This window comes from Barbus barbus (assembly GCF_936440315.1).
Source record: "Barbus barbus genome assembly, chromosome: 16".
In the NCBI taxonomy this organism is placed as follows: Eukaryota; Metazoa; Chordata; class Actinopteri; order Cypriniformes; family Cyprinidae; genus Barbus; species Barbus barbus.
In genome coordinates this window covers 18,618,138-18,631,495 of record NC_136744.1, presented here as the reverse complement: position 1 = coordinate 18,631,495, position 13,358 = coordinate 18,618,138, and the positions used below count along the sequence as shown (strand labels likewise).

The window sequence follows — 13,358 nt, the reverse complement described above, 5'->3', positions numbered from 1 at the left end:
CCAAGGTCATGGGTTCGATTTCCAGGGAAAGCAAGAGCTGATTAAAAAAAAAAAAAACTGTAACTTCAATGCAATGTAAGTCGCTTTGGATAAAAGCGTCTGCTAAATGCATAAATGTAAATTGTAATGTAAATGTAATTAAAACCAATAGTCATCAGGTAACCTAAGAACAGCTAATACTGGATTGACTATTAAAACCTCTTCAAGTTTTTTTTTTCTTATTGATCGGCACTGAAGTACCACTACTTTCTACTATCCTGTGTGTGTATCATTCTGGAGCAATAGAGGTTGGAAAGGAGCAGCGGGGATCACATGCTACAAACAACAAGTGAGGAAGGAAAGAGACAACCCGTTTGTAATGTATCGGATGCAGGACATTTACTCATGACCTGGGCTCCTCTCCAATCCTGCCATTCAGTCAAAAAAGCACAGTTCATAAAGACGGAACAGAGTGATGGAAGTATAGCACAGAGACAGAGAAAGAGGGAGAGATATGTAGTGTGAGGAAAGGGGGGTTGTCACTTTGCGTGTTGACTCAAGCACAGTGAGTTGGAGGGTGAAAAATAGGGCAATTCAGCTAGAGAGAAATGAGGAATAACAGGGCTGCCCTGAGTCCAGCGTGAATCAATGTAATGGATTTACGTTCAAATTGGATGAGGAGGGAAGACGGGGGGGGGGGGGGTAAGAATGGAGCTGAATGTACACAAAAGCTCCTGCGACAAATAGCAAATTGCTTGCAGCAAAAACATGTGAGGTGCTATTCAGCTCTCTATAAGTAGTGTTAGAGAAATGTGATTACAGTGACTGACTTCATTAGCGGATGAAAACAAACATGATCTCACCGATAATCAGATCCGGCATCAAACATAGATACCTAATAACATCTATGATTACTTTACTTGTCTCTTTTTATCTTGATTCAAACCCCCTCAAAATAAGCTGAGTGATTTTATGATGTTTGTTTCTATTAATAGTTTTTGAATGTCTACAATATTGCTTCAAACAATGTACAAAATCACTGTGACAGTGTCATCTAGTGCTGTCCAAATTGTAATATATTAGATAAACTAAAGCTAAACTCTGCAGGGCTGTGGCCCTCCAGGAATTGAGTTTGACTTTAAACCCTGCTTTAGAACAATGAAAATAAATAAACTAATCATTTTATTTAGGAAACAACACTATCTTCATAACATCAAGCTTTATTTTTCTCACAAAGTACAAATGCAGCTGCCGTGATTTTTTGAAAGAGGTCCCTCGCAAAAATATTGCCTTAATTTGGGGTCCTTGGCATTAAAAAGTTTGAAAACCTCCATGTTAAAGAAAGCAGAATCGTTAAATTCCTTATGATTCTTAAGCCAACTTATTATATAATGAGCCATAGGTTCATTTAAGTACAAAAAAGGTAATATTTTCACACATTTTAGACAACAGGTGTTTGAACAGCTAGAAGGGAGGAACAAGACATTTCAGTAGTGGCTGAGATCAATCAGACAGAGATGTGTGATGGTGTGCAAGACAGACGGGAGGGAGGAGCGGAGCTCTTCCACTGCTCTGCATGCGTGTGTGCTGACCTGTGATGATAAGGCACTCGTTGTGGTCCAGAGCTTCTGTGAAGAGGCGTGATACCATGAGCTCAGGGTTGATGATGAAGCGTATCTCCTCCTGGACCAACCCCATACCGGTCACCCCTCCACCCACGAGCCTGTTCGCAAAGTCCACCTGCAGCACAAATAAAAACACATTCATCTTCTGCAAAATTGTTCAACTGGTCTAAAGTGTAAAAAAAATATTATTTCATCCTTGGTGTGAAATGATGTTACGGTACAGAGATCTATGATACTTGTCTGAACATTTAAATGGTCAGACTGTAAGGCAGGTTGTCTGTCTAGCATGTCACCAGAGATTATAGGTTCTGGGTAGGGGACAGGGTGCTAAAATGCACAGGGGTGGAAAATAGAGTGCTCTACCCGACTGTGCATAAAACTACAAAAGATGAGTAAAGTAAAAGGAGGAAAGAATTTCCTGCACCGTTCTGGAGACCTTTAATTTGTGCACAATTTTTGGTGCATGTACAAATCCAAAATTAACTTTTTGCTACACCTGCTGATATTTGCCATCTGCCATGATGAAATTGTAATTGTATATCAATGAGGTAAATAATCAAAATAATAATAAAATAATAAAATAAAATAATAAAAAATCCAAAATTATAATAAACATGAAAACATTTTTCACTGAGGTAAAACACATGCAGAACAGACTTCTGTCCACTGTGACCCTGCAGGTTGCTTCCAAGGCCAAACGTCCATTCCCTTATTACTGAATAATGGATCTATTAAGGACTGGCCATTAGCCATGAAGGTCAGATAACTCAAACAAATGAGTAAATATGTTCACAACCTCAAGGCAGTTCAGGGTGGTTCTTGTGAAACTAAGCCAGGAGAGAGGGATCCAGCACATCGTCCCGGGCCACCCAGGATCTTTCCTCCGGCCCGTATCCCTCCCAGTCAATAAGATATTCTAGGCGACCACCCACGCGCAGAGAGTCCAAGATGTCCTGCACCCTGTAGACTGGGGGCTCCTTGATGATCTCGGGAGGAGGAGGTACTGCAGGCTCATCGGGTTCTGTGACAGAGGGAGACTCGACAGGCTTGAGGAGTGAGACATGGAATACTGGATGGATACGATACCGTGCAGGGAGTTGAAGATGGAAGGTGACCTCATTGATCCGCCTCTCGATGGTAAAGGGACCGATATAGCGGGGACTCTGCTTCCAACAGGGCAGGCGGAGACGCAGATCCCGGGTGGAGAGCCAGACCTTATCTCCAGGATGATAGACAGGGGTGGCAGACCGATGGGTATCTGCATAGGTCTTGTGTCTCCACACTGCCTGCTGGAGTTGGACATGAGTCCCAAACTCTCTCGCTCGCTCGGAACCAGTGGTCGACAGCTGGAACGTCGGAGGGCTCTTCTGTCCAGGGAAACAGAGGGGGTTGGTAGCCGAGTATGCACTGGAAAGGGGTGAGGCCGGTGGTGGTTTGCTTGAGGGAATTTTGTGCATACTCGGCCCACGGGAGGAACCGGTTCCAGCTATGCTGGTTGTCATGACAGTAGGCCCGGAGATATCTCCCAATCTCCGTTAGCAGTGGCAGGGTAGAGATAGCAGGCTCCAATTGGAGGGTACTCACCGCAGGGCGTGGGGGGCGAGAGGGGCACACCCGAATGAAATGCCCCGGAACTCAGCAGTAGAGGCACAGCCCCATGGTGAGATGTCGAGCACGCTCAGTGCGTGAGAGACAATTAGTATCCATTTGCATAGGTTCTGGTACTAGAGGACAGGCAGCTGGTGAGGACGGAGAATGAGCGGTTATGTCCGGCTGACAAGCCGTGAGACATTGGGAGATCTTAACGGCCTTCTGCATAAAGCTCTCCAGACAGACAGTGTCATCATAGATCGCCATCTGGGCTCTGATCTGTGGATCCAAGCCCTGACGGCAAGCAGTGAGTAGCGCTGCCTCGTTCCATCCACACGTGGCCACCAGAGTCCGGAACTGCAGAGTATAGTCACTGGCCGAAGAATCTCCCTGGCGGAGGAGGATGAGTTGGTCGGCAATGGAGAGCAAGCCGGTAGATAGGCCGAAGACATTCTTGAAGTGGGAAGAGAAAGCATCGAGAGTTAATTATAGTGGTCTGTGAGTTGCAGATGGCTCGTGCCCAGAGCAATGCTCGTCCGGTTAACAGGGAGATCAGGAAGGCAACTTTAGCCCATTCGCTGGAAAACTTATGGGATTGCATCTCTATGGAGAGTGAAACTTGGAGTAAAAAAACACTACATGGGACTGGCAGAGGCAGACTGAGGGTGTGTGACCGGAGAGAGAGCTGTTCGAAGAGTGCTGACCAACTTTTCTGCACGTTTCGGAAGCAGCTCTCCGCACTGCTTTTGTAAAGATACATGCACACGCCTCGTTCGGTTAAATATAGCCAAAATCTGCCAAAATCCCATCAAATTCCATTGCCATGACTTATCGCGAGAGGAAAAAATTAAGTTTTTGTCGCATAACATCTGTTAATGGAAACATTTCGCAATACTTTTTTATCGACATTTATAAAATATCGCCAAAGTTTTGCACAAATCTGTAATGGAAATGCGCCTAGTGAGTAAACGGGAGGAGTGCAGGGATATAGTGCTGCTGATTAGTGCTGACAGGTGGCGGGATTGGGATCTGGTGAGTGTCGTTGGTGGAGACTGCGGTGACTCTCTGACAATTACATTATACAACTAGAGTATATTATACAGTACGTACAACTGGCATATATTAGTATTTATATACCATATCAGGGCTCAACCATAAGGGTGGCCTGTGGTTTTCCAGAAAAGTGTCTAAATTATATCATACTTACATCGCAGATTTTTAATTTTTTCTGTAAAGAAAATGTTAAATTAATATAATGAACAGAATATTAACATTTTCTTACCATTATAATTTTTAAAAATAATTTTTAAATAAAAATTGTTTTGCACTGCTTTTTATCACATACTAATGTTGAAAGGGCAAAAAAAAAAAAAAAAAATACCTTAAGATAAAGTGCAGGAGAAAATAAATGAATACATAAAATACATAATTATATGAGCTACATGAGTGACTGATTTGTGGCACTGCTAAATTCTGCTGTGGAAGCCATTCTCTCAGTGTTGTCTCCTATTGTTATGCATTTTTATATTTCAAAGACTGGGAGTGTGAGCAGCAGTGCTAATATTGGCCCAGAACAGCTTTGAAAAGGTAAACAGGGGAAGTGTAGGACCCCTTTGAGGCTGTGTTTTGCAGGCTGTCAGGCCGGACTCACTGGGCCACAGCCTCCTCAGTGTGATGGAGGAGAAAAGGGGAGGGAGGTTGGCAGGCTGCCAGATGATCTTGCTGATCAGGTCACTCAACTCCAGCTCTGACCGCCCCGCCTCTCCTCAGCACTACTGACAACCTGTCAGACTGTCCCACCCTTCCGGAAACATCCGTCAATCTGGCCGGCAGGACCCCGGGCTCCTGGGACCTCCCAGGGCTGTTCATGTGTGCCCATCAGCTGTCAGGGTGTGCCCTGCCCCAACTGGGGAGAGATGAGAAAAGGAGAGCAGGGCAGAAGACCCCAGCAGACAGACTCTGCAATGAACTCGAGAGGTGCAAGAGGAATGTGATCGGGGCCAACGGATCTGCCGAACCTCAGTCATTTGGGTCAACACGGAGATGTTTAAGTTGTTTTTTTTTTCATATTGGGTCACAGACTTGTCTGAAATCTTTGACATGTAACGTCCAATATGAATATGATATGCTATAAAAAAGGTGCCATTTGTGCTCCATAAAAACAAAACAAAGCAAATCTAGACATATCAACAAAAATACTCTCCAGTATATTATTAAATATGCATATTTTGGAGAAAACTAAGATATGCATAAAACTAAGATAAGTCATAATGGCATTATCATCCCTAAAAAAATTTTTTTCATGTACAAGTTAAAGCCTCCTCTTGTGCAAAATAATGAATCTTCATTTGTCTTCAAAAAAGTCATTTGGAAAAGGACAAAAAAGCCAATATTGCCAAACTGGAAGAGGCAACCATTTTATAGAATGTCCCACTAATAGTTTTGGGGAAATATTATTTGTTTTTATGTTCTCATTCAAGATAAACTGCCAGAATTACTCACAGCTGGAACAGAATCAGCACAATTAACATACAAATTTTTTTTTATCAAATATGGAGACAAGTCCTTCTTAAAGAGAGAGGAAGGATGACAGAAAAGGCCTTTTGTGTCAAAGTAATCTCCAATCTGACAGATATCACAGTCAAAACTACCCATGCATGACATTCTCACCTGAAGCATCCCGTAGCCCTCATCCTCTATGGTGCCCTTATAGGTGATATGAAGACAGGTGAGCTGTTTCTTTGAACTAAAGGTCAAAAACAATTTAATCAAAACACCAATGGCAAAATAACCACCACTCACTAAAACATTAATTTACAAGTACTGTTAAACAATTGCATCATACATAGCGGCAGGCTAGAAATGCTATAGTGAACTAGGAGAGTAAGGTTACAATCGTGACTTTTTGAAATACAACCGTCTCAGCGGTAAGAGTTTTCTAATAAGCAAAACAGAGAGGAGGTTTGGCCTCGCCTGCACTGGCAGAGGAAGCAATTGGCCAAAGTGACTACACAGTGCCAAAGTTCATTTATCAAGCACAAAGTGTTGTGAAGGAGTGATCTCAGTGAACTACTTTAAATGTCAGAGAGCCCTCTAGCTGCAGCACATTCAGAAATAAATCTGAGATTTATATAATAGTATATACTCTTTTTTTTAATCACTACAGTACTTGTCGTCATTAAATAAAGCCAACAACACCACTGTGCCAAGAACTATAAATAAGGTACCTTTCCCATTTTGGAAAACAGCTGAAGCTCTGTCTTGTAAAAGTGACGAGGCCAGTGGGCACTGAAAATGAAAAAATTAAAAAAATTCAGGAATATAATAAACATTAATTACACCACTTTAAGAAAGTCTGAGCATTAAGTGGATATTTACGGTTCGGCAAGTCCAGACTTACTTGATTCAGTGACTCTTCTGAAATAGCACAGCAGAGCTTTGAGTTTCTCAATCTTGCGTGAGGAAGAACCTTCAAACAGTCTAGAGAATGATAAAGATACACAAAAATGTTGATTAGGTACATACATTAGCAAAATCAATTCACACAATCTATGTTCACTTTCAGAGGATGTATTATCAACCCAGTCATAAACGACCATTAGAGGGAGACGTTTAGTTCTCAAAGTCAATGTGACGTTTATATGAGCTTCAGCACCAACCTCTGCAGGTTAGTGCATCATTCTCGGGAACACGTGAGGAAAAAGAGGCCTTCCGTGTGATCGGACTTTGCCGCTTCATCTCACAAAGTCCTGTTTGCTCAGCACGCCTGCCTGTGATGGCTTCTCTGTCAGGACAACAATGATACGGACTCACGCCTGCGGGCTCAGCGCTGCGCTCATGTCCCATTTCACAAAATACAACGCAGAGAGGAGCACTCCTTCATTCCTCTAAAGACCATTAAAGAACTGCAGGCTTGCTTTTAAAAGTCCCAAATAGCAAAAGCCTTACAGTGATCAGCCGTGATCCCCCCCCCCCCCCCCACCCCAGTAAATGGCTTTCTTCATTTAGAATACTGCAGTCTTCAAGCTAACCATCTTCCACTTGCATTCATCCTTCCTCTTACTTGATGTAAATGGAATAAGCAGGGAAAAAGGGTGGAGCAAATGAAACGACAGAGGAAAAACTGATGCACTAAAAGCCCTTTGGGAAGTAAGAGAGTTATTGAAGCCTCCTATATATAGCCGCCTTGATGGTGGAGCTGATTTTATGTAATGTAACCCAGAAGGTAACCTGTCATTGACAGAAAATAGCTGCTTTTTAGTTAGAAACAGACTGTTGACCTTTAATATGAGAAATATGTGAGAAAATGTGATTTCATTCAACAAGACAAGCATTATTAAAGGATCTTATATGCCTGATTTCAATAACATGACAAGCTGGAAATTGCTAGGGTGAAATTAACATTTATTTTATTTTATTTTTTTATTTAAATGTTAAATCTGTTTTCCCACAGTACATGCCAGGCAAAATGAGTTTTGTGTCCAGGTGTAAAAATCTACAAACATTTTGTCAATATATAAAACGCATGTTAATTATTTTGCCATTGGTCATGATTTTTAAAATGTAGTGTTTTTCACTAAATGGTAGCTATGGGGTAAAATGTGCCAGACGTTTTAGGGCAAGTCGTCCCAGCGTCTCGAATCTATATCAAAGTGAGTCTTGCATTAAAATGCATGAAAATACGAACAACACATCTAATTACTAAATCATTCTAATACGCTGATTTGGTGCTCATGTAACATTTATTTGTATTATCAATGTTAAAAACAGTTGTGCTACTGAATACTTTTTGGTTTTAAATGTATATAAAAATGTGATACATTTTTAGGATTCTTTGATAAAGTTCAAAAGAACAAGGTTTATTTGGTAAGGAACATTCTTGATTAATTTAATGCTTAAATCTATAGCGACCCCCAAACTTTTGAATGGTATTGTACGTGATCAAGGATTTCCCCCCACAATTACCTATTGTAAGTCAAAAATTTTAAATTAGTCAAATTTAAGTTGATAGTGGACATCCAGAATTATAACTGATTTCTTCTTGACAAAAGGACAGCTAAGTAAACTGACACAGGTTTACCCCATTCTCACATAAATGTAATTCAATGATTGCAGTCGATGTACAACACAATGTAAATCTCACATAATCGAAGGTGACGAACATGGCAACAGAGGTCAATTTGGCAGCTTGTAATCAATCTGAATCTTTACAGGAAACAATGACAGCTGTTTGGATATCACTGGTGGATCTATACTCATAGTTTTGCAGGTGTACCGCTGGAAAGCTTGCTTTGATGTGCACATTTTGAAACTGAAGTAAATATATCTTCAGCAAGCCTATATGTCATTTCCCAGAGGGCAGACTTTGACAGCTCTGCCAAACAAGCAATCTCTAAATTGCCTGGTGCTTGATAGCAGCAGTGCTCAAGCCAATGAGTAAACTGATGGACAGTCACTCAATTAAAGTGGGCTGCACCGTAACGATCCACATGTCTGGATGCTCTGCGGTCTTGCTGAAACTTGTTTTCTGCAGCATGGCTGAAGTCACGGCCCACAATGTCCTAACTATACTACTTAAAAAAAAAGAATAATAATACAAATGGTACTTGTTTGTTAGTGTATGATGCTCGAGCACACTTTGTGTCTCTGTGTTCACCTGAATGACCGATTAGGTTTAATGCTGATCTCGCTCAGACCTTCATTATCTAGAGCACTTTATGTCCAGCAGGGAAGAAAAAGGCAGAAACAAGACAATGGCTGCAAATGAAGCCAAATGTATAAAATTTAGCTCCTCTGTATGTCTTGGAGTTTGTATAAGTACTTGAAGTGCCTGGGGAATCAATAGCCATCTCAGCATGACAGAATAAAACTGAGGGCTGCTGTTACATTTTTCTGAAAGTGTGCAGCACGATAAACTACAGGCAGTTTTCCTAAAGAGCTTTTAAAGGATGATTCTGTTACTCTGACTGAGCAGAGACAATCTATGACTGGCACTTTACAGGATAAGTGCTGTAACTAAAGCCATATTAAAGATGAAGTGTCTAATTTCTGCACCACTACCATCATCAAATTAAAATAATGTCTGTTTTCAAACAAGTTTCCTGATGACTTTCCTAAACAGCCATTTTCAATTAGTTAAACAAACTAATTTGTCAAATTCATGTCATTATTTGACAAACACAGTGCCACTGTACTAATACTTTTCTTTGAATGGCTTACAGTTTACAAGAAAAATTAGGGAAATTATATGTAAATTTTATAAATATATTTTTATACATTATATACATTTTTAAGTTTATATATAGGGATAATGCACGGCTAGCTGTGCATTAAACGACTTTAAGACATGACGTGGAGGCCAAGAACCACCTGACGCAAAGTGCATTAAATTATAGCATTCATTTGAATTAATTATTTATCAAGAGAGAGAGAAAGAGAGAGATGACATTTGTGTGTGCATTACCTTCGTCTGCGCATCTCTCTACAAACAATGAATCTGTGTTACTTCAAAAACAGTGATTTTACCACCTCGTTGCTGAGGAATATAATGTAGAGATCTAGTATCTAGGCTATTTTATTAATAAAAGTTGCGTTGACAAGATTGTGTGTGTGTGCGCGGGTTTGTGTACATCAATTAAAGCAATGATTAAACTGACTTGGAACTACCTGTGCATTAAACTGTTTTACTGCATACCTGCAAGCCAATCAGAATCAAGTATTCAGACAGACCATGGTATAAATAAAGGTTTCTTTAAGCATTTTGGAGATGTTGACACAGTTCTTCTGGATTTAATCTGTCTCAGTTTGTTTCTTCATGTCATTCCAGACAGACTGGCTGATGATGATATCAGATCTCTGTGTGAAGCACTGATTATTACAATATATTAATAGCAAAATGAATGTTTGGAAATGTAAATTGATATTTCCTACTGACACACTACAGCAAAATATAGAACCAACGATATGTACACTTCCAATATACTGTTGTTGAATACCAACAACATGTTCATGTAGTAAAATGAGCTCTGGCTGCAGGGGGATCCTGCTCATCAGAGGGAGACATCTGACTAGGCACGATGAAAAACGAGAGATGGATGGCCACGCACTTCACATCAGTCTCCCTAACATCTCATTCATCTGTTTTAATCAGCCCGTAAAGGCTTGATTTAAGTATTGTACCACATGAGTGGCTTTGTTGTACAGCTGCAATTTAAGAGAGGAGAGAAACTCCTATACGTTGTCCCCTCTACATGCTGTATAAAGGCAAAGACGATCTATATCAAACCAAACAACAGCAAACTAGGAGTTGCAGTCAACCGAGACCTTTTTTGTAAAATTAGCCATATTGTGTAAGTCTTAAAACTCTAAAATTGTAAATTTGACAACAATTTTGTTCACAACATATTTCTAAACCCATAATTGGAGTCCGAAGCAACATCGCCCCTTATGGGTGATTCAATATTAAACATTAATTGATGGAAAATTCAGAACAGTGCAAATGGTCATTGTAAATGAAAAATCACATTGTTGATTTGTGAATGTGGAGGAGTGTAATTTTGATAAAGAGGAACCTTCACTAAATTTGATACTTGAGGCCTCCAAATTCCACATTAACAGGCCAAAATCCATTGTAAATGTAATAGAAACAGACTACTAGATAATGGGAAGCTAAATTAAATCATGTCGTGACTTACCTAACAGCCTACATATAAACCCTAATTTGGATGGAAATCTAAAACCTCAGACAATCAATAACTAGACCGGCAAAATATGTAACGGGTGTCCAGAGCGATGCCACTGAAGAGGATGCAGTACCTGTAAAAATTGATCTCGGGGTAGTTGGCATACTCGGACTTGCGCGAGTTGCGTCTGGGAAATGTACAGAAGAAGGCATTGGCAAGAAGGCAGGCAATTTGTTTCTGTGACATGGTCAAGGACTGATTCATCCTTGTCTTAAGCAGCGGGATTGGCTGTGGAAGAGGAGAGAGAGGCAAAGATAATTAGTTTAGCAATTGACCAAACAGGGAGACAGAATTACATTAAGCAAATGGCCAGCAGTAATTAAGGTGCCCTGCTGTATCCCACCATCAGCCAGCAGCATTTACACAGAACGTCATTCATCTCTACTGATCAGACTTAAAGACTCTTAAGGGCAGTAAGGATGAATAATCAATGCAAACATTAATAAATGTACATAAATAAAGAGTGGGTCTGAGCAAGGGGAGATTTTCCTTTTTAAGGGCAAAAACTCCTGAATTCTTAAAGGCTTCTTATCTGTGCAAGCTCTTACATAAACAGTAATTCAATAGCTGAGTATTAGTTTACAGCCTTGTCTTGCCTATATTTATTCATTTTATAGCTGAATTGTTTATTTTCTCAATGTTAAAAATGCTTTAGCTTAATATGCAATATGTCACTCTATCAAACACTGTTTCTAAATGGTACGTCACAATCTTACAAATAAAGAATGTAAAATACACAAATAAAAACACACAATATCTAAAACCGGCCTAAGCTGGTTTAAAACCTGGAAGAAGCTGGTTTTAGCTGGTCTGCCAGCCTGGCCAATCTGGTTTTAGCTGGTTGGTCAGCTGGTCTTCCAGCCTGACTAGCTACAGAATTGGTCAAACCCCCACTAAAACCAGCCTGCAAACCAGTTATGACAACCAGCTAAAACCAGCTAACCATCTAAGGCTGGTTTTAGACTTTTTTTTCTTAAGAAGGGAAATAAAAAATAACATGAGGCTTAACATAGAAGTACATTAGTGAAAACGTAAAGCATTTAATTTAGATGCATTTAAGAACATATCCCTCAACAGTATTGCTCTGATGTCAGAAATTAGGCTGATGGACGTCTACCACTGGCTAATGAGGCAGTTGTGCTCATGTGGAAGTGTCCTTCAGCAGCCACTGGTTTTACACTGCAGCACACTGGGCCCACTGACCTTTACCAGCCACATTATCACTACTGATCTATTTTTGCCCAAAACCTGAGCGTCTCTCCAAGCCAATGTGAAGGACAGCATATGATCTTGTGTAGCCTTACCTGGGTGCAAATCTTGGGCATATCCAAAACCAGTTCCATCATCTTTGGCAATGTGACGTTAAAGAGATGCTGTACTTCTTCACTTTCCATACCCTGCAAGAGAAAGATTAAATGTGTTCGGTAGCAGATTAGGATTAATAAACAAATGAAGAAACAGGTCTGTTCACACTTTAAATGTACACAACTATTTAAGGTCTGTAAGATTGTCTAATGTTTTTGAAAGAAGTCTCTTATGCTCACTAATACTGCATTTATTTAATCAAAACAGTCTTTCTTGTCACTTAAAAGAAGTCAATATTTGTCTATTATATTAAATTAAATTAAAGTGACACCTCTGCTTAGAGAATGAATCATACTTTTCACTATTACCAATTAAAGATTGACAACATTACCATGTTACGTCCTCAATCTAATAAGAAAGAAAAAATAAATGTCAACTGTCTGGTACAAAATAGAATAAATAATGAAGCTTTTTTCTAAAACACCATTTAATGGAAAACAACTGTCAGAAAAAGGAGCCATATTGTTGAATAAGACACGTGAACCCAGCTGTCGACTTGTCATAGAGAGTATTATTCATGTGTCATAAAAAAAAAAAGAACGATAGAATGTCATGCTGTCAGGATGACATCAATAGCTGAACAAAAATTATTTGCATCATGAGATGCTGGCTTTCGGCAAACAAAAACAGGTTGCTTTCAACTTTTGCAACTAAAACGCATAGAAGCTCAGAGCGCACTGGATAAACACATTAAACACAATATTAACCATATTATTGGAGTTCCTATGTGCAATCTCAGCAATCATTGTATCTCTCTATTGCCTGGAGCATTCAAAAAGCTTGATTCAGGGAGTTAATAAATAAAACCCCTTGGTTTGTCAGCGTAGCAAGAAAAAAAACTCCGAAAAGGCAGCAACAAACTTGATCTATCGCAGAGGTCACAAAAACGTCATTTTGTGATATTAGCGGAGCTCCCACTGGTGAATGACATCACTGAGGTAAAAATAAAGACATAGCCCTCAGTGCACTTTTCATCTCAGTTAAAATACGGCTAAGCAACGTCACCGTAGATCTCTGATCAGGTAAACAGCACTGCTTCGTGATATTCAATCTGAAG

The 13,358-nt window shown here is 40.0% G+C and overlaps 1 protein-coding gene across 2 annotated transcripts in view; it reads right to left on the bottom strand.

Moving 5' to 3' along the window:
- LOC306882754 (poly(ADP-ribose) glycohydrolase-like) overlaps positions 1-13,358 on the bottom strand; it is a 35,697-nt gene that overhangs the window by 10,285 nt on the left and 12,054 nt on the right. For both annotated transcript variants that reach the window (XM_079437619.1, XM_079437618.1), the window contains 6 exons: positions 12,241-12,333; positions 11,010-11,164; positions 6,595-6,674; positions 6,422-6,482; positions 5,865-5,940; positions 1,572-1,719 (listed from right to left, as the gene is read on the bottom strand). In XM_079437619.1, the coding sequence (XP_079293745.1) occupies positions 1,572-1,719; positions 5,865-5,940; positions 6,422-6,482; positions 6,595-6,674; positions 11,010-11,164; positions 12,241-12,333 (613 nt within the window). The remainder of the gene's footprint in view (positions 1-1,571; positions 1,720-5,864; positions 5,941-6,421; positions 6,483-6,594; positions 6,675-11,009; positions 11,165-12,240; positions 12,334-13,358) is intronic.